This window comes from Diceros bicornis, chromosome 1 (genome assembly GCF_020826845.1).
Source record: "Diceros bicornis minor isolate mBicDic1 chromosome 1, mDicBic1.mat.cur, whole genome shotgun sequence".
In the NCBI taxonomy this organism is placed as follows: domain Eukaryota; kingdom Metazoa; phylum Chordata; class Mammalia; order Perissodactyla; family Rhinocerotidae; genus Diceros; species Diceros bicornis.
The window spans coordinates 48,891,405-48,913,863 of record NC_080740.1 but is presented as its reverse complement, the minus strand read 5'-3'; the positions used below and the strand labels follow the sequence as shown (position 1 = coordinate 48,913,863).

The 22,459-nt window shown below is 34.5% G+C and overlaps 1 protein-coding gene across 1 annotated transcript in view; it reads right to left on the bottom strand.

Moving 5' to 3' along the window:
• SLC27A6 (solute carrier family 27 member 6) overlaps nt 1-22,459 on the bottom strand; it is a 56,725-nt gene that overhangs the window by 3,409 nt on the left and 30,857 nt on the right. Inside the window, exons 5-9 of the mRNA XM_058539815.1 lie at nt 17,703-17,897; nt 8,957-9,047; nt 4,015-4,213; nt 2,347-2,444; nt 1,059-1,189 (exon numbers count right to left, since the gene is read on the bottom strand). Of these exons, the coding sequence (XP_058395798.1) occupies nt 1,059-1,189; nt 2,347-2,444; nt 4,015-4,213; nt 8,957-9,047; nt 17,703-17,897 (714 nt within the window). The remainder of the gene's footprint in view (nt 1-1,058; nt 1,190-2,346; nt 2,445-4,014; nt 4,214-8,956; nt 9,048-17,702; nt 17,898-22,459) is intronic.

The following is a 22,459-nucleotide window of genomic DNA, read 5'->3' as shown; positions in this document are numbered from 1 at the left end:
CTCTGTATTATTTCTTACAACTGCACGTGAATCTACAATTATCTCAATAAAAATTGCAATTGAAAATGTGTTACTTCTGCTTCATATTTACTTACCTTTAGTATTTCAGAGGCTTGTTATGAAAATAATCAGAGACAATGTATGTAAAAGCTCTTAAAAATAAAAAAAATTATGTAAATGAAATATGTATTTATGACATTTCAGATGACGTGTCCCATTGGCCAAGCAGTGACTTGGCCACGACGATTGCTCAGCAAATGCTTTAAAAATGAAATGTCTCCATCTATTGCTCCATTAGGGATCTAATAGCGATATGACAAAAGTATCCAGAAAAATTCTATGTGATTGGATGTTAAGAGATGATGAGTACTAGCTTTGGGAAATTATATTTGAGGCACAATATTAAATAAATGAATGGCTGAATAAATGAACAAGTAAAGTTACCTAGTAGCTGAGTAAATTTGTTTTCTTTTTACTGTACTTTATTCTAGTAACCTAACAAGAGAGAGCCTACCTCTCAAAACAAATGAATTCAGAATTCCCCAAAAATATAAAGTCCCAAAGGGAGGCTGGACAGAATGAGGCTAAATAATAGAAGCAGAATTGCTTAAAGCAAATTGCCTTTAGGTTCTGGACACATCCTGCAGACACCTTGATGTCAGCTTGGTGGGACCTAATTTTAGGGACACGGCACCAAATGTCTTCACAAGGCATGTGTAAGATGTGGTTTGGGCTTGACACCATCACTGGGACCATCATTTTTTTTGCCCTAAGGTCTTGACTGAAGAGGAAGATTGCAATTCTATCATTAGGACAAAGACAAAGACATGCTAGCATTTCATCATGCTTCCTTCCATATAATCAGGCTTCAAATACGACATAAATTAGCATCCCAATACTTTTCGTTGTTCTTGAAATTTTCTAATATAAATAAAATGCACATATTATCTAAAGGATACAATATTATTTTGTAATTAAACTATCTCCTGGATCCTGGTCTAAAATTTGATGGGTAACTAAAATTACCTGAATTCTTAAAATTCAGACAGTAAAATTACCTGAATTCTTAAGAATCGCGGGCAGGCATAAGCTGGTAGATACGTTACAACTTGTTCATAAACTTTTTCCAAGTCTAAAGACTTATTTGGTTTTAAAATAATAGAGGCCATTCCTGCTTTTCCTTCATAATCTGAAAAAAAAAGTTTGAAATAGAATCAATTTGACAAGTACTAGGTAAATTTTTAAAATAATCTTATTAATTGCATACTAATTGTTGCAAATAGAGACATTAAATCTATTGCAATAATAACAATGCAACAGTAGCATAAATGAGTCAGGCCTTCCCTGAGCATATGATTTACTCCCTAGAAATAATTTAGGAACAGAGAAGGGTAGAGTCTATCCCTGATTGTCTACACTATACAAATGAAATAGATGGAATGGAAAACACCATAAATGCTCCATAATTTGCATCCTACCACCATTAATATAAAAATATGAAGAGGAAACATTTATTTAAAGGCAAATTTATTCCAGAGAAATGTCCATGTTAAGCATTAATGCAAAAAATAAAGGGCATATTTTTAAGTTCAGAAACTAGAGACTGCTATTTCCATAACTAATTCCACAGATCGCTTACTGTTTATCATGCCACCTATGGATTTTTCCAGGGGATCAGAATCTCCTGTAGCAATTCTCCAGCACCCAGTTGCTGTCTCTTAGAGTAAACTTCCCCTCCCTCTGCTCTCCTATCCAAACACGCCACCCGCAGTATCCCCTGCACCTACAAACTTGAGCTGGAAAATGCTGTCATCTGTAAAAAAAAAAGAAGTGAAGGGGAACAGCTGTCCATGATTTCAGGTCGGTCACTTTTCTTGGCCATTTTCACCATCATGAGACAATCCTCATATGTTTATAAAGATAAATGAGGCCAAACAGATTTTAAAATAATTTTCGAAAAAATTTCAACCTAACTACAAGTGTTATTAAACATTTAAACTAGAACCTGTTCTTGTTTAACGGCGTGTATAAACTCCAGTCATAAAGAGAAAAATAATAGACTATTGAAAAGCTGTAACTATTTTCAAGCAGTGAGTCACTGACCAGAGTTTTCAGGCTTTGCTTAAAGATACACACTTAACATTAAAATTCAGTGGGTACCTTTTCCCCGAGGTGACCTTGAAGTTTGTTAGCTTGGTCTAGGGCATTACTTGCCGAGACAAGACTAAGATATTTATTTTAACATATACAAAATAAGATGTTGAATTAGTAAGATCATTGCAAAACTAAAGAAAAGTGGCACATGCCATTCTGAGAATCATTCGAAAACCTGAAATATATTCATACCTGGCACAGCCACACCATAGACGTTTGTTTCCTGTATGAAATCCAGCTTTCCAATAGTGTCAGCAACCTCTGTGGTTGCAACATTTTCCCCTTTCCATCTAAATAAAAAACAAGATCCAGTGAGTGCCCTTATATTTGAAGAACTAGGTACCCAGTTCTAGTTTCAGTGCCTTGCACTTGGCTCTGTGTGAGCAGGTAGTAACCAAAAACAATGGCAGTTTTCAGAACAAAAGGCATTTCTAAGGAAGCACTTTGTTGATAAGTCAACCAAGTCAACAAAATCAGTATCTGTTTCTTAGTTAAAATTACTTTATCTATGTCTCATTGGTATAAATTGCTTACTGAAAATGTAAAATCTTTATAATATGTTATAAAAAGTAAAACAATAAGGGGTCGGCATGGTGGCGCAAGCGGTTGGGTGCGCGCGCTCCGCTGCGGCGGCCCGGGGTTCGCTGGTTCGGATCCTGGCGCGCACTGACGCACTGCTTTGGCAAGCCATGCTGTGGCGGCGTCCCATATAAAGTGGAGGAGGATGGGCACGGATGTTAGCCCAGGGCCGTCTTCCTCGGCAAAAAAAGAGGAGGATTGGCGGATGTTAGCACAGGGCTGATCTCCTCACAAAAAAAAAAAAAAAAAAAAAGTAAAACAATGATAAATACCTCTTTATTTTGTAATATAATAACAGTTAAGTACAAAACATTCCCTATCTCTAATGACAGACATAGAAAAAACTGAAAGGAAGGCTATAGCAGTGGTCTTACGTCTACTGACACCCTTGCTTCTAGGGATTAACCCCTTTGGCTCTTCTAATGCATATGAATGAATATTTTATTTTAATTAAGATAATTAAAGTGAGCTCACAACATGGTATAAGAAGGCGAGGAAGTAGGAAGTATAATTCATTTATTCATTCAATCATTTTTTGAATGTCCACTGTCTATCCTTCACTGTTCTATAGTCATTGACTAGTAAAGCAAAATAATTTCATAATCCTAAAATAATCTTAAGGAAGTAAAAAAGAACATATAAGAAAGGGAAATTTTGCTGTTTCATTGTTATCATTAGGTCAAGAATTAGACCATATTTGATGCAACTGGTTTTATGTTTTAACCGTACTATTTAGAATTAACATCTGCCTACCTGTTTTATATCCTTAAAAAAGGAACTCACTGATTTGGACCAAACTGATTCATTAAAATAATTATAAAAATTGACATCAAAATTTATCTTATGTTTCAATCTAGACACATATTTTTTTTATTATTTTTTTTGTGTGTGTGAGGAACATCGGCCCTGAGCTAACATCTGCCAATCCTCTTCTTTTTGCTGAGGAAGACTGGCCCTGGGCTAACATCCATGCCCACCTTCCTCCACTTTATATGGGACGCCGCCACAACATGGCTTGACAAGCGGTGCGCACCCGGGATCTGAACCGGTGAAACCCGGGCTGCCACCCCGGGCCACTGCAGCGGAGCGGGCGCACTTAACCGTTTGCACCACCAGGCTGGCCCCACTATGAACTTTTAAATGGGGAGACACTATTGAGATAAAAGGGCTCTGTCTGCCCTGAAGGTCAAGAACATGTGGTCTGTAATGTCTCCACAGGGCCCTGCTCGGGGCGTGGTTCACAGTCACAGCACAAGCAGCACAACCAAGGACACTTCATACCTGAACGTGTCTCCAATACGGTCCCAAAAATATAGGAAATTCTCCTGATCTTGGACAATTAAATCTCCTGTGTTAAAGTAAACATCTCCCTTCTTAAACACATCACAGAGCAATTTTTTCTCTGTGTGCTTCTTATTCCCAGCATAACCAAAGAAGGGATTCTTTGCATTCACTCGAGAAATGAGAAGTCCAGGTTCTCCTGTGAGAGAAAGGCACTTTTCAGTGATCTCATTAAAACTATTATTACAGACACCATGCAGGTATCTAAATTGTGTGTGACCAACACAACTAGTGTTGTTTATCTTACTTTCCTCTGAACTTGTTTTTATTATATTTGATATCATTTACTCTGGGTGCCTACATCAGCATATCCTGTCCTAGATTGCCACAAACACAAATTACTTTGGAAAAACTAAGAAAAAGGAAATTGAATGTAAAGAAAGGTATGTTAAATTTATCTTACATCCTGGGTAGATAGATAAATGCCTACTTTTTTTTTGATTATGTAGATTTTAACACTGATAATAATAACTATATAAATAATAACCATAATAATAATTTTAATAAGATTATGATAGTAGCAATATTTATTGGACATTTACTATGTAGCAAGCCCCATAACCCTTTTGCAGCTGTCATCTTGTTTATTCTTCACAGAAATCCTTTGAAGTTGATAATTATAATCCCTGTTTCACGGGGAAGGAACCAAGGCACAGAAGGGTGAAGTAAGTTACCAAGGTCCAACAGATAGAAAGCAATAGAACTTAAATTCAAGTCTCTACAATTTTGGAACAAGGTTTCTGTACGATACTGTATCCGATCTAGTTAATATGTTACTAGAAATTTTAAGATAAGGTTTTTTGTTTGTTGTTGTTGAGGAATAGTGGCCCTGAGCTAACACCTGTTGCCAATCTTCCTCTTTTTGCTTGAGGAAGATTGGCCCTGAGCTAACCTCTGTGCCCATCTTTCCTCTATTTTGTATGTGGGATGCCTCCACAGCATGGCTGATGAGTGGTGTATGTCAGCACCCCTGATCCAAACTTGCAAACCCCAGGCCACTGAAGCGGAGTGTGCTGAACTTAACCATTATGCCACCAGGCCAGCCCCTAAGAAAATGTTTTATTCCTCTGGGATGTTAGTCTGAAAATACTTACAGGCAAGAGACGAGACATGAAATGTATTAGTTTTACTTATATTTAGATACATTACCTGAAATAATTTTTCAATCAGATTTATTCAAATTAATCAAGATTTTGTCCAGCAACGTGCAAGGTAAAAAACTAAGAGAAAAGTAGAAGACAAAGGGAGCAGCAATCACTGCCCCAGATTTCAAGGCCATTGTTGACTTGCTCTGTGATGAGAAGCAACATACACGTGATGAGTTACTTGGGGTTGAATTCCAGCAAACTGTAAAGCAGTTCATGTCATTTTAACACTCTCTATTCAACTCCCATTGCTCCCACTCCTTATTGGACATTCTGGCTTCCAAGGGCACACATGCCACCGGCGAAAACAAGCCTTCTCTGCTACAGCAGAGGCCCCTGATTGTCACTGTCATCACCAACACCATCATTTCATTATCATCATCATCATCCTCATTGCCATTGTTACACTTATTGAGCACTTTCTGGGTACCAGTCACTATTCTGAGTGCTTTACCTATGTATCCCATCTGGTCTTCATCACAAACCTATAAGACATGCCCTCATATTATCTTCATTGTACAGGTGAAGAAATTGCGGAAGAAAAAGTAATTTGTCCAAGGTCACACAGCTGCCAAATGTTGGAGTTGGAGTTTTTTTAACCAGGTCCATCCAACTCCAGAGCCTCTCCTCCATCATGTATTCCATCGGTCTACAGTCCTTGTATATCAGAATTTTCCAATTCCTTAAAATTTAAGTTCTTTGTTTTTTTTCTTCAGGAGACAGATGACAGTTTCTTGCCTGACAAATTAATTACTGCAAATGCTTAAAAAGGTCATAGCATATTCTTATTTTTCCCTTCTAGGCACAATTTATGCAAGACAAAATACTTTAATGGAAAAAAAAATATTGAGTAACCCAAAATGAGAATTGCAAAATAGTAAAGTAGATATCTGGGGACAATCTGCTTTTTTTAATTGAAGTATAATTGACATACAATATCCTATTAGTTTCAGGTATACATCCTAGTGATTTGATGTTTATATACATTATGAAACGATCACTACAATAAGTCTAGTTACCATCTGTCACCATACAAAGTTATGACATTATTGACTACATTCTCTAGGGTATACATTACATCCCCATGACATTAATTTTATAAGTGCAAGTTTGTACCTTTTAATTCTCTTCACCTATTTCACCTGCCCTCTCAATTCCTCCCCACTCCAGTCACCACCAATTTCCTGTATCTGTGAGTCTGTTTCTGTTTTGTTTGTTTGTTTGTTTTGTTTTTTTAGATTCCACCTATAAGCGAAATCATACGATATTTGTCCTTCTCTGTCTGACCTATTTCATCTAGCATAATACCTTCTAGGTCCATCCATGTTGCTGCAAATGGCAAGATTTCATTATTTTTTATGGCTGAGTAATACTCCATTATATATATTTACCACATCTTCTTTATCCATTCATCTATCAATGGACATTTAAGTTGTTTCTATATCTTGGCTATTGTAAATAATGCTGCAATGAACTTGGGAGTGCATATATCCCTTTGAATTAGTGTTCTTGTTTTCTTCTGATAAATATCCAGAAGTAGATCTGTTGGATTGTATAGTAGTTCTATTTTTAATTTTTTTAGGAACCTCCAGACTGTTTTCCATAGTGGCTGCACCAATTTACATTCCCACCAACAAAGTGTACAAGGGTTCCCTTTTCTCCACATCCTTGCCAACACTTGTTATTTTTTGTCTTTTTGATAATAGCCATTCTAACAGGTGTGAGGTGCTATCTCATTGTGGTATTGATTTACATTTCCCTGATAATTAGTGATGCTGAACGTCTTTTGTGCCTGTTGGCCATCTGTACGTCTTATTTGGAAAAATATTCAAGTCCTCTGCTCATTTTTTAATCAGATTGTTTTCTGATATCAAGTTCTTTATATATTTTGGATATTAACCCCTTATCAGATGTATAGTTTACAAATATCTTCTCCCATTCAGTAGGTTGCCTTTTTGTTTTGTTGATGGTTTCCTTTGCTGTGCAAAATCTTTTTAGATTGATGTAATTCCATTTGTTTATTTTTGCTTTTGTTACCATTGCCTGAGGAAACCGGTCCAAAAAAATACTGCTAAGACTAACGTCAGTGAACTGACTGCCCATGTTTTATTCTAGGAGTTTTATGGTTTTAGGTCTTACATTCAAGTCTTGAATTGATTTTGAATTTATTTTTGTATATGGTAGAAGATAGTGTCCAGTTTCATTCTTTTGCATGTAGCTGTCCAGTTTGCCCAACACCATTTATTGAAGAGACTGTCCTTTCCCCATTGCATATGCTTACCTCCTTTGTTGTAAATTAATTGACTATAAATGAGTGAGTTCATTTCTGGGATCTCTATTCTATTCCATTGATCTATGTGTCTGTTTTCATGCCAGCACCATACTGTTCCAACCTGCTTTTTAAGAAACCCTGAGGTTGTATAAGCAGTTCTGGGATTCAAGTTCCAATGTCAGATATTACTGTAATTGTAATAAATAAAACACACTAGAGAAGTGTGTTTAAATAAAGTTCTTTGCAATCTCTTTAGAAATGGTTTTTATCTTAGACGCTGTCTATAGAGTTGAATTAGGGAAAGATAGTTGATGAGTGCCCCTAGGCTTGAAGTTCAGAGGATTGGGAAATTTGTTTTTTATTAGATAAGGCTTATATTTTTTCCAATCTTTCAGCTACCAGAAAAAAAACAAAACATATTTGCAACCTTTATCTCCACATGTGAAGTAAAGATTTAAAGGAAATCATCTCTGAAATGTAGTTTCAACATATTCTGAGGCTGTAAAAAAAAAAAGTAATTTTGGCCTGATTTATTCAGACTGGATCTCTAAACAATTCTAAGTGAACATCTCTACATTTAATTTTCTAGATTAATTATATGTAGCAGCAAGTTAATTGGGGCACTTGCTTTCATTAAAATTTCTAACCAAAAATTATAAGAAAGTCTACCTTGGTGGAGGAGGGGGCCTGAGAGGAGGAAGAGAAGGGGAGAGGGGTAACAAGGCACATGCCAGGCCCTCCACAGGGTTTTGTTCACATCATCTCATTTAGTTGCCAACAATAACCTCACGAAATAAATATCATCACTCTTATTCTACATATGAAGAAAATGAGACTCAGGTTGAGTGAGCTGCCCAAAGTTGTAGAGTTTCTAAATGCAAGAGCCCAGATTTAAATCCAAGTCTGTTTGTCTTTCTACCATATCTAGAATGATAAATTAAGTCATTCATTTTTATATTATATTTTGGTGATACAGGGCATTAGACATACGCCATTGTTACAAACTAAAAGTGGTAGATTAAGAAAAATATGAGCCTGGGGCCGGCCCGGTGGCACAGTGGTTAAGATCGCGTGCTCCGCTTCAGTGGCCTGGGGTTTGCGGGTTCGGATCCTGGGTGTGGACCTACACACTGCTCATCAAGCCATGCTGTGGCAGTGTCCCACATACAAAATAGAGGAAGATTGGCACACATGTTAGCTCAGGGCCAATCTTCTTCATAAAAAAAAAATAAGAAAAATATGAGCCTAATAGTGTCCATTTTTAAATTTTAATAATGTACTATCTGAGTGACCCTATTGAGGCTCCTAACATCTAATAATTAAACCATTCTACCTGTGTTGAAATTCCAAATAAGTCACATTACATATTAGAAATACCTATTCTTTCTTTTCTAAATTCAGTAGTAATTAAATAGAACTTTGGAAACCTTGCCTGAGGAGACATCTTCAGATACAAGAATCTTACCTTTTTTTACATGACTACACCAGCCCTGTTCATTTCTAACGGGTTCATCTTTCTGAAAATCATACTTTATCAAGTCAAAAGTGAAAAAAAGCTGCAAAAACAAAATCAAACAAACAAAAACAAGATTCAATATTTATTTGTGCATTAACATCTACTAGTAGTAGATTTTATGTTCAGTCAACTGAAATAAAGAATTAGAATGTGGATTTATTAAAACAAGTAACCTTTACTGATGAAAAATTAAACATTTGAAAATCAAAATTGAAGGTATTAGTAAACAGCACTCATGTGCTGGCATTTACTTTCATTTCTTTTATGATGCATGTTACGTTAGCAAAACATTACTAATTTTAATCTTGTATGAGTGATAGCAAGCAATCTCTGCACATAATGACATACTCTACTAACAACAGGTAAGACCACCACTTTCTTGCCTTCTCCTTCTTGCAATTATTCAAAACATTCCTTGAAATGGAAAGTTTTAACAGAACTAAAATATAAACTAGTGAGTGCAAGGATTTTGTTGTCTATTTCTAACTTCCAATACTTCGAAAAGGGATCAGATGCCTAAAAAGTACTTATTATTTGACACTTATTGACCTTTTCCCCAGGCCTTTCACCTTAATGTCCCTGAAGTAACCCTCAGTACTTCCGTATACTGTCATGGTGTGAGACGGCAAACTTGTTGGAACATCCTCATCATACTGGGAAACAAGGTAACTGGACATCTCTCCCTGTGCCTAAATATTTCCAGCTCCCCTGCTCCTGTACTGTCCATATTATCATGTCATACAGACTCACAGATCCACTAAAATCTGACCCTGAGAGAGAATCACAGATTGCTTCAATCCAACTCCTTCATTTTATATATTAAAAAAATGAGGTTTTCCTGATAATTATAAACAAGCAATTTCATTAAGGTGAACTAGGAAATAGTAAACTAAAATGGAGGTAATAAACTGAAGTGAGAAAAAATAATAAAGACAAATAGAAAGAGGAGAAGGAGGAGGAGAGAAATGAACAAATATAGAACAAATAAGTGGGAAATGAATAAGATTAATGTAATAGTATTATTTATTATCGAAGACTAAACACAAACATCTCTGGTTTTCAATCTCAGTAAAATAAGCATGTAACTAGAATCAGAATTCGTTATTTAAATTAAAATATAAAGGAGAGCAACTAATATTGATTGAGTACTTACTGTATGCCAGACACTACTAAGAGCTTAAGAGCAGTATTTAATTTAATCGTCAAAACCCCCTATGAGGTAGGAATTAGTATAGTCCTGTTTTAAGATGAAGGCCAATGAAAGAGGCAGCAAAGCAAAATATGTTGTTATTCGAGACATAAAGATTCTTTATTAAAATGCGAGCTTGCATCTTGTTGGTCTTGGTCTGTAATTGGGATAACAGGATATTGGCAACTTGCCTAATGACTGGTCAAAAGAAAGATTCCAGAAGTTCCGGAACTGCATTTATCATTTTGGCCAAACAAGAACAGAGCCCCGTTCATTACCCGTTCTTTTCTCTCGTGTTTTAACATGCTTTATATTTTGAAAAATTTGCCCAGCAACTGGTGATATTATAACAGCTTTAGTGTTATTTCTTTTAGATTAATTTGGCAACCCATGCCTGGGTGATTCATTCCATACCCAATCACTGTTCCGTGTGTCTGTTATCAGACACAGGGACTTGATGGTCAGAAATTGGGTAATTTTATAATACAAAGGAAATTTAAATATGTCACAGCATCTTCTAGAAGTGGTCTGGATCACAGCACTAAGTCTCAGCTAAAGGGATTTGCATTTTTTTTCCTGCCTTCAAGAGATCCCACAAGATTACAAAAATGGCTGTTATAATAACAAAAGATAGATGCCACACTTTAATATCTCCTAAATGTATATGTACATGTACAGGTACAGCTACAGGTATAGGTATGTGTATACATGCCCAGAGCACAGCTGCAGAGCGTCCCATTCATAACATTTATGAGAAATGAAACTACACTATTTTAATAAATGCAATCAACTTAAATTTTCTTGAATTTAACAAAAGAAAATAGAACTAAAGTTAAAATAAAGTATTCCTTTGGCATAAGAGATATCAGTTTTGTTGGCTAAAGAATTTAACCTTAACCCAAAATTTAACCAGAGGTCTGGCTTTCGCTTTCAGCTCCTGGGAGATAATCTCTAAGCCCTTGCAATGTTGTGACAGATAGCAACAATATGATTTAGAGTGGGGTCTCTGAGCCACACCAATAATGTGATGGGTGGGGGGAAGGGGGGCTTTAAGTCACCCAGCTTGACCTCCTGGGGGGCTGGAGATGGAGGTCAGCCACAGAGGCAGCCAACTAGATTTAAATGATCAAGCTGCAAAAAAGACTCTGGACATCAAGGCTGAGTGAGCTTCCCTAATTGGCAATAGTCCATGCATATTGTCACACATGGATTCTGGAGAGTAATGCCACTGTCCTGACTCCACAGGGGAAGACAACTAGAAGCCTTGCATTTGGTACCCTCCTGGATTCTGCCCTCATTTTAACCTGTATCCTTTAGATGTAATAAGCTGTAACTATGAGGATAACAGCTTTCAGTGAGTTTTGTGAGTCCTAGCGAATTATCAAACCTAAAGTTGGTCTTAGGGACTCACAAAATGCAATTGATGTCAGGAGTGAGGGTGGTCTTGTGGGCACTGTTTCCTAAATTTGCAGTTGGCTTAATTTCCTAGTCTCTATAAGATGCCTACTTTTATGACATTAAAAAAGTTTGTAAAAATGTGAAGAAAGTGAGCCTTTTGGTCAAATCCCATATTTTATCTTTACATTGTATCTATGGATTTATCACTATGAAAGACGAGAGATTGAGCACTTATACGTCTCCTTTCCTCCCACCCAATTCCCATTTTTGTTAGTGTTATAATTATTTTTATATTGTCAGGATTTATACTTTCATTCCATCTATAAAAGAATTCAGAGCTGTTCAATCTTCTATATTTAAACAGATCCAATCAAACCTTTTAACTGAAGGTGATTCCTTCATTTCTAAATTCTTTAATCTTCAGGTTGACCAGAAATTTTCATTCAGTGAATTTTACAAAGAAGTATTGCATTCCTGTAAATACATGGGTATTATATTCTCTGATTTCTTAAAATTTTCAGAACACCTTTTTGTTGCCTTTATACTTGAAGAACAACTTAGAACAAAAGTTCTTAGGTGGAAACATTACTTTCCCTTGTTTCTGGCATTGAATGTTTTGTTTCTGTTTTGAGAGATGCCTGAGATGTTTCCCGTCTTCACCCTATACTTGCTACATCCTTTGCTTTTTCTGTCTCAGCATCTCTTCATGGTTCTTTAATTTATGTTGAGTAATTTCACCAGGATATATTTTTCTGATAATCATTCTGTATCATTTTTTTTTTTCTGAAACACAATGTGCTCTTCTGCTAAAGATTCAAGTTTTTATTTTAAGGAAATTTTCTTCCATTAGATTTGAAATAATTTTTTTTCTCTTTGATTTGATTTTTTCTGCAGTAACACCAATTAAACATATGTCAGATCGCTGTCTATGTTTTCAAAATCTATCTTTTTAATTTATTTTATATTATTATTTGCTTATTCTTTTTATTCTTTGTGTGACTCCTTAATCCCATCCATCTTGCTCCCTAACAATGTTTACATTCCTGTTTATTTTTGTCTTTTAATATGGTGTTCATCTCTGTAATATTTTCATTTTTTCCTTTATTTTTTTTCTTTGAGATGAGCATGTTTCCCTTGCACTTTCCTCTTCTTTGAGCTCTTACTTTTAAAGAGAATATTATTGCAATTTTTGAACCTATGGGAAATTTTTTTTCTAAACATTTCCTTGCCATTTTGGAGGACTTATTATTTTAATGTACATCCATATTTTTTTCAGCTGTCTTTTATTTAGATTCATTTTCTCCCTTTTTTCAAGTTTTATTTCCTTTAGGGATTTACTGTTTGTTCCTTCTCAATTATTATCCCTGGGTATAGAAAAGGAGAAGGCAGTCCATAACTGACTTGAGTTTGTCTCTGACAGGCATTGTCACCAAATTTTTTATATTGCTTGCCTAGGGGGCACGTATCCCTTCAGTTTCATGCATTTAAATAAGTATAGCACACAAGAGGGACATTTGGGTCACAGGAACTCAGTCTTGCTGCCTCATCTTTTTCCTTCACTATTAACACCCTATCTCCATTTAGAGGCTGATTCCTCTCTGAGAGGGTTAAGTGTAAGTCTGCCATTAGGTTTACATTTTTGAGAGACACATCAAATCTCCCCATGTAATTATGAAACAGTCATTGGCCCAAATTTTTCTGATTATCTGCTATGTAACAAAACAATATGTGAAGAGAATGATAAAAGAGACTAGAATTCATATGATTTTGGGTATATTTTTAAAAATTTACTAACTGAAAAAGAAAAACTAACTAAAAGTAATTGAAAATCAGAAGTTTCCAAATAAACTGGAGACAATCATGACTTCCTGCATTATTGACATTATTACAGTCTGACAGGGAATTTAAGACATTAGAAAATTATAATGAAGTCAAGCCAATAAAATAAAATACAAATCTCCTTCACTGTACTCCCATTGCTTGATTACTTTGGAATGACTCAGCTTCACTAAGGAGCTTTAATATGAATACCAAATTTTTTTTTTTTGAGGCAGTTCCCCATTGACTTTATTCTATACACATTAATTGTAAAATTACAGTGCTTTGTTCCAGGCACAGTGCTGGATTCTGAGGGCTCACAGCTGAAGACTAGGTCCTCCTGCAAAGAATTCACCGTCCAGTTTAGGGTTACAGATGTTAATAATTGGCTACAATGAAGAAACAATAACAAAAAAGTGTATTCAGGGCCGGCCCCGTGGCTTAGCGGTTAAGTGTGCGCGCTCCGCTGCTGGCGGCCCAGGTTCGGATCCTGGGCGCGCACCGACGCACCGCTTCTCCAGCCATGCTGAGGCCGCGTCCCACATGCAGCAACTAGAAGGATGTGCAGCTATGACATACAACAATTTGCTGGGGCTTTGGGGGGAAAAAATAAATAAATAAAATCTTTAAAAAAAAAAAAAAGTGTATTCAAAGTGTAGTGAGAACTCAGAAGTTGTTTTTGAATGTTTTTCCCAAAATTGGATTTTGGAGGTTTTACATTAAACATGAAGGAAGGAAGCTGGGCTTTTATGAAGCAGTTTGAGATCCTAGATTTTTAACTGTTCACAGCTTTTGGCTGATAAGAACCATTGACCCAGATGCTACCAGTTTGTTTGGTCTTTGAGAGATTAAGCTGCTTTTCTTAATGAATGACTTCATTTCATTGATTATTTCATCTTTTAATGAGGCAAAATAGTAATTTTTTTAGCTGAGCAACTTTATTTTTATAATTTCCTTGAATTCTCTTTGCTACCATCCTTTATTTGGTCTGATCATGGTATAAGAGAAGAACAGGATACTTTGTCTATGAGCATTTTCTCCTTTGCAAAATGGGGCTTGATATGAAGATCAAATGGGAAAATACGAACTCCACTTTTGTGTACAAACAGCTTGTGTTTATGAAACACAGAGTTGAACCAGGAATAAGGTGGACTCATGGTTTTTTCGGGAAAAAATCAGGTTAGTTTGCGGACTAGGTTGACATACATACTCTGTCACTTTTGGAAGGAGGAAAATGTTTGTGGTAGCCCGTTTTCAATAACATGTCACTTACAAAATAGGTCATTCTTTAAGCTTTTACATGTTAAATCGTAGGACGAATGGCAAATCTTGGTACTTTCTAATATAGATTTTTTCTCCTCAGAGAACAACATAATCGAAATCCATTATCAACCTATTGAGATATAACAAATGTTAACATTTTGCCGTATTTACTGATCACAGAAATTTTAAACATTTGACGATAGGGTTGTGTTTTTGCTTTTCTCGTTTTTTGCATCTTCTGACATTTGAAGATAGAAGAACACATATGATTAATTAATGCCTAAGAAATTATATCTTCAGAGCAGGGTAGACTCAAATCATATTTAAGATGGAAGGAGCCTCTAATCATAGTCTAGGAAGATGTAGATAGAGTTCTGAGAAACTGTTACTTGAGCAGGAAAAGGAAAAGTATTCTCTTGTGGGGAAATATATTCAAGGTTATTAGTTGTGAAACGTTATAATGGTTCTTTTAATAGCAGGTCCAGAATAAAGTTCAATATTGGCCTTTTTAAAAATAGATGAACAACTAGAAAAGTAAACTTTGTTAACTACTCAGACACTCCTTACGCAACATAACATAGCATCTGAATTATAGACTTTCTTTGGAACATTTTGAAAAGTGAACTACAAACCAAGACTTTGCAATAAAATAAGTAAGCAAAATTCCTACTATAAAATGTAGAGGGAGACAGCATGTGAAAAAGTCAGTTCTTCCCACTGGCTTCTAAAAGCTTTGCTTCCCCCCCCCCTTTTTTTTAATGCATTTTAATCCCCTTTATTCCTCCCTTTTCTCATGGGAGAGACAGACTGAGGTCACTTTGCTATGTTATGTAGAAGTACCATTTATGATCTTTACCATGGTAGCAAGATTATCTCGTAGCCCTCGGTAAGACTTGGGCCAAATCATTTATTGGTCTGTTTCTCCCATTAACTGTGAATACCAAATTTTTAACAGAATCAGTGCAATGAATTGAGAAAATTAACTGTAAGGAATGTAAAACCCAGTAATATCAGCATTTATTTTCCCAAAGTTACTTTTGTTCAGAATGCAGACGTATTTCTGAGATGTCAGTAAGACCTTCAGAATCCCAAAGAATGCATTATAAAAATAGTTGCACCTTCTTGAGGTTCCAAACATTAGGGCAATTTACACCAGCTTTGAACCTATTTCTTTACTTTTTAAAAATTATATTTTTATCTCTTTTGACATTCCTCACTAATGTTTCTTTTCTATTTCTTTAATTTATTCCTTTTATTTCCTTTGAGTTTGTTTTAGTTGTTTTTTTAATTAACTTATAGAAATCAACATTTAGCTCACTAATTTTCATCTGTTCTTATCTGAGCCCACAAGTTTTGAAATGCAACGTTTTCATTATGATTCAGCTCAAACTATTTTCTAATTTCTATTTTGATTTTTTGTTGACTTATAGAAACTTAAAGATATTTTATTTCCAAATATATAGGAGATGATCTAGCTGTCATTTTAAAATTTTATTTCTACTGTAATTAAACTATTGTTAGAGAACATAATCCATTGAATGATTCAATCCTTTGAAATTTGCTGGAATTCCATAAGTGGCCTAGTAATCTTTGTGAATGTTTCATACACATTGAAAACAATGGATATTCTATAGTTTTTAAATACAGTGTCCTATATGCGTCAATTAGTTCAAGTAGTTTGATTATTGTATTATTCAAATGTTTGATGTCATTGAAGATTTTTTTTGCTTGTTCTATCAGATACTGAAAGAGCTACAATAAAATATCCTACTGTGATTCTGGATTTTTTTTCCCCTTGAGGTTATATAAAGTTTGCTATATTAATTTTGAGACATTTATTTTCACTTTTATTCTTTAAAAAACATTATTGTTGAGTATAAATTCTATTTTGAAAATTATTTTCTCCAAGCCAGATGAAGATATCTGTCCACTATCTTTTGTCTTCCACAATTGCTACTGCGAAATCAACAGTAAGTCTTATTTCTAGGAAGGTGATTTTTTGGCTGCTTTTAAGATTTTAGTGGTATCTTGATATAGTTTTTAAAGAAACAATATATTAGAAGCCAATACAGTAGTCCCCCCTTATCCGCAGTTTCACTTTCCACAGTTTCAGTTACCTTCGGTCAACCACAGTCTGAAAATATTAAATGGAAAATTCCAGAGATAAACAATTCATAAGTTTTAAATCGCACACTGTTAGTCACTTCGTAGCTGTCTCGATTATCAGATTGACTGTTGTGGTATTGCAGTGCTTGTGTTAAGTAACCCTTATTTTACTTAATAATGGCCCCAAAGCACAGGAGTAGTGATGCCGGCAATTCACATACGCCAAAAAGAAACTGTAAAGTGCTTTCTTTAAGTGAAAAAGTGAAAGCTCTTGACTTAATAAGGAAAGAAAAAAAATCAGATGCTGGGGTTGCTAAGATCTATGGTAACTTTTATTACAGTATATTGTCATAATTGTTCTATTTTATTATTAGTTGTTGTTAATCTCTTAATGAGCTTAATTTATAAATTAAATTTTATCATAGGTATGTTTGTATAAGAAAAAACATAGTATATGTAGGGTTCGGTACTATCCACAGTTTCAGGCATCCAGTGGGGGTCTTGGAACATATCCCCATGGATAAAGGGGGGACTGCTATATACAATTTTTGAGTGATATAAAAATGAAAGGTAAATAGAAAAAGTGGGTTGAAAATACTCAAGGAAAATGGAAACAGTCCAATTAATATATATCAGGACCTATGCTTGCTGTTTATATATTATATCATAAAATTTGAAAACTGAACAAAACAATTAGGTATCATTATCTCCATATTATAGAGGGAAAACATGGGAGATGGTTGAGGTTTTCATAACCTACAGCACCACAGTTCACCTAGAGGCCACTACTTTATTTATAGAAGTTATCAACTTAAAAAAAAAAAAGTCAATAATATGTACCATAATTAACAAGCACAAAGTATAGAAAAGAGTTTAGCAGACCTCAGTATATTTATTTTGTAAAGAAAATATTGTACTTACTTTGTAAAAGAAATTTGTTCTCCCGACTGATCCAATTTTCCCAGTGTGATTCATGAAACAAATGTTTCCTTCAGTAGCTCCATAAAGCTCACACATCTTAATGTTTCCAAATCTGTCTAGAAATTCTCTCCATACCTCACTTCGCATGCCATTTCCAACTGCCAAACGCACCTGATGATCCTTTTCTCCTTCTCTCTGTTAGAAGAAAAATTTTATTTGTACTTTAATAATTCTGGTTACCAACTATTTCTTTCATTACTATTACTTAAATTGCAAATATCCATGGGTAAGTTGCATATGTGGAATAATGAAAGGGAATTAAAAATAAAATCATGTAAGTCTGTTGCAGAAATGTGTCCAATAACTAATGAAACAAACACTAGCCCAGAGTAATATAGCTTTTATTTCCCCAAATCTGGGAAAAACTCTTCCTCAATTCCAGCTTACTTGAGCCTTATTTTGGCAGAGGTCAAGTAAGGAAAAAACCATATTTCAGGAAAAAAAGCATTACTTTAAAAAAATTATAAAACATACTTGAGTTTGTACTCTCAGCTCTATTATTTATTATCTATATAACTTAGAACAAGAGGTTGAATACCATTCTGATTCTCAGTTTATTCATCTGCAAAAACTGATAATATCTGTCTCATTTATATACCGCAGTATACAGTTAAGTTCAGTTTCTAGCATACAGTAAACAGTAAAATGAGGTCATCTAATCACTGTAATATTTGGTTTGCAAATATTATGACAATTATTTCTAACTATTATTTTTGAATGTGCAATAGTCTCATATTTTTACTTCTAGTTCACATTTTAGAATTAAAGGAAAAATAGAACTATATTTTATTCTATATTCAATAAGCACTATGTTAATTAACATGAATTATACATGGATCAAAAATTAAAACCTCATACTTACTAGAATGGCTATTATCAAAAGACAAGAAATGACAAGTGTTGGCGAGGATGTGGAGAAAAGGAAACCCTTGTGCACTGCTGGTGGGAATGTAAATTGGTGCAGCCACTATGGAAAACAGTATGGAGGTTCCTCAAAAAATTAAAAATAGAACTACCATATGATTCAGCAATTCCACCTCTAGGTATTCATCCAAAGAAAATGCAAACACTAATTTGAAAAGATATCTGTACCCCCATGTTCACTGCAGCATTATTTACAATAGCCAAAACATAGAAACAACCTAAATGTCCATCAATGGATGAATGGATAAAGAAAATGTGGTATAGATACACAATGGAATATTATTCAGCTATAAAAAAGAATGAAATCTTACCATTTGCAACAACATGGATGTCACAATGGAATATTATTCAGCCATAAAAACAAATGAAATCTTGTCATTTGCAAAAACATGGATGGACCTTAAGGGCATTATGCTTGGTGAAATAAGTCAGACAGAGAAAGACAAATACCGTATGATCTCACTTTATATGGAATCTAAAAACAAAAACAAAAATCCCAATCTCATAGATACAGATTGGTGGTGGCCAGAGGTGTGGGGTGGGTGGTAAATGGAATGGGTAAGGGGGTCAAAAGGTACAAATTTTCAGTTATAAAACAAATAAGTCATGATGATGTAATGTACATTACAGTTAATACTGTACTGCATATTTGAAAGTTGCTAAGAGAGTAAATCTTAAAAAATTCTCATCACAAGAAAAAAAAATTCTATGTATGGTGTCAGATGTCAATTAGACTTATTTTGGTGATCATTTTGCAATATACACAAATATCAAATCATTACTTCATACACCTGAAACGAATATCGTATTATATGTCAATTATACCTCAATAAAAACAATTAGAGTAAGAATGTATTATCAGTGTAGGCATGGTAAATTCATGATTCCCTCTGAGCTACCTCCATCCTCACCAAAAGTAATACAAAATAAAAAGAACTAATAATAAATCAACAACAATAATAAAATACAGAAATCAATGACCCTTACACTTACAATTAAAAATGATCAATTGATCACATTCTTTATCTCAGTTCCTTCTCAGCCTTTTTTTTTGTCTTTTTTGGTGAGGAAGATTGTCCCTGAGCTAACCTGTTGCCAATCTTCCTCTTTTTGCCTGAGGAAGATTGTCTCTGAGCTAACATCTGTGCCAATCTTCCTCCATTTTGTATGTGGGACGCCACCACAGCATGGCTTGATGAGCAGTGTGTAGGTCCGCGCCCAGGATCCAAACCCATGAATCCCAGGTCGCCAAAGCAGAGCACGCAAACTTAACCACTACGTCACTGGGCCAGCCCCACTTCTCAGTCTTAAAGGAAAGATTTTAATCTATTAACTCTCAAGAACAAAGAGAATGTGAGTGAAAGGTAATTTTGGAAACTGAAAAGTGAATAGATAAGATGCATGTGACTAGGCAGAATGAATAAGGCTGAACTCTAAGCCTGAGGTGGGAACACAATAAAATGCTCCTGAGAATGTCAAGGAAGCATCAAAAAGAATGAGGAAGGCTTGATCGGAAATTTGTTTAAAAAGCAATTGCTCCCCTAGATACTGTAATGTAAACAATGCATCTAGCCTTTGCTACACATTGGCCAAATACTGGAGACTTTGGAGAATTCCAAGCAGACAGATGCCAGTTTGGGTTGAGGAAATCTGCTGAAAACAGTAGAGTTACAAGAAAGTCTGAATACTAAATGGTGAGGTCACTAACTTCTGCTCTGATCTCAGAGCAAAACTAATCTATATTGAGAGAAATCAGAATATTAATCACATTTGGTAGGACAATGACTGATTCTTGAGGACATCCAGGGCAAATATCTCCAAGAAAAAAATAAATAAAATTGATTAAAAATACCTGAAGTGTTTGTTAAATCATATTCAGAAATTTCAGCTATGATGGCGAATTTGAGATGAATTAATGACTGGCATTTAGAAAGCCAGATTAAACAAAAAGGCAATTATCAGGAATAAAAAGTTGGAAAAAACCAAAGTGTAATTATATTTTAAATACATTATATGTCTTAGCTACAAACAAAATTTATATATTATAATTTCTTCATAATAATTTAAAAACTGATAATCAGCATATTTAAAAACTATCATAATTATATTGGTGCCATAGAGGGAGAAGAAACGTGTGTGAATATGTGAGTAGGAAGCCAGGTAGGTGATAGTTAAAACTGAAAAATCAAGTAGTAACATATATATTCTACTGAGAAATATAGAAGTAAATGATAACCAAAAATATCTTAAAATAATTAAAAATGTTTACCTCTAGAGATTAAATATTGATAACACGGGGCGTACTGTTTATCTTGAGAGTACTATTTTATTTTTTAAAGCCATAAAAGTACTAATTTGAGAAAATACAAATTAAATTAAAAAAATTTGAGACAGCCAAGACTGTGGATACATCAGAAATAACACTCTGCCTTGCTGATTTCCTTAGGCCCATCAATGGGGTTTAAGGTAAATATCATGCAGATACAGAAAAAAACTCACTCAGATAAGACCGGCTCCTTCCAAAACAGGATTCTTTTCTACCACTAAATATAACCCTGAGCGGTTCTGGCCTGATTCTCACCTGCTATGGGCATGTCAGATATTGCCTACCTGGCATGGAACTAGCTTTCGGAAATTCCACTGCCATTTTCCTATATAAAAGAGTAGCACTGCAAATCTTAGGATTTATTGTGCTTGAACAGAGAACACTCATTTCTATGACATAACTCTTGGATGCTTTTCAGGTCAGAGATGAGTTTTAGCAAGTATCATTATTTACAAAATGTGTTGGCACATTCCAGAAACCAGTAAGAAGGTGGTTCATAAACTAAATTCCATAGACTTTAACCTGTGTGGGCTATAGCTATATAAGCTTACTAAATAAGAATGAATATTCATCCAAAATGATTCCATTGATATAGAAAATCAAATTATCAAAACTAGGATAACCCTTTTGTTTAGAAATATGAAATTCATTATTTAACTCTCAAGATATCTTTATGCTGTTTTCCTCTCCTTTAAAGAAAACCCAGAAGATCACGCTTTGAGGAGTATGAGGAAAGATCAACTGATTCACTACTTAATGTTGTGGGGAAAAAGAGAATGTATATTTATTCTGATGTTGAAATGCACGCACATCATAGAAAATTTATTAAGTATAGAAAAATAAAAAAAGAAATAAAAATATTCTGTAATCCTATGACACCAATATTATTATTTTTATATATACATATATACATGACAAGTTATAATCACACTGTATATAGAACTATATATTCTACTTTATTAATATATTCTGAACATTGTTCTAAGCTATTAGCTCTTATCCTTCAAAAATATGATTTTTTATGTTTATATAATTGTCATAAAATTATACTACAATTTATTTACTATCACCTATTTTTGGATAGCCACATTGTTTTTAAAGATTCACCCTTATAAATGATACTGAGTGAATATCTTGTCTATAAATCTTTGCATCTCATTAGGATAGATTTCTGGAAGAAGCCAATAGTTGTAAATATTTTTATGACTTTGTTGCCAAATTGTTGTATAAAAAGGATATCCTATTTACATCATACCTCCTCAATGTACTAGAACTAAGGATTTTCATTTAATTTAAAACATTATCAATTTGATAAGAAAATGTGGCTTATTCTTATTTTGGATTTAATTTGTTTTTCTTTGATTTTAGGCAAGTTGAATGCTTGTCATATAATACTATGTTAATAAGATTAACACCTTGTTTTAATAGTATTTGTTTCCTTTTAATT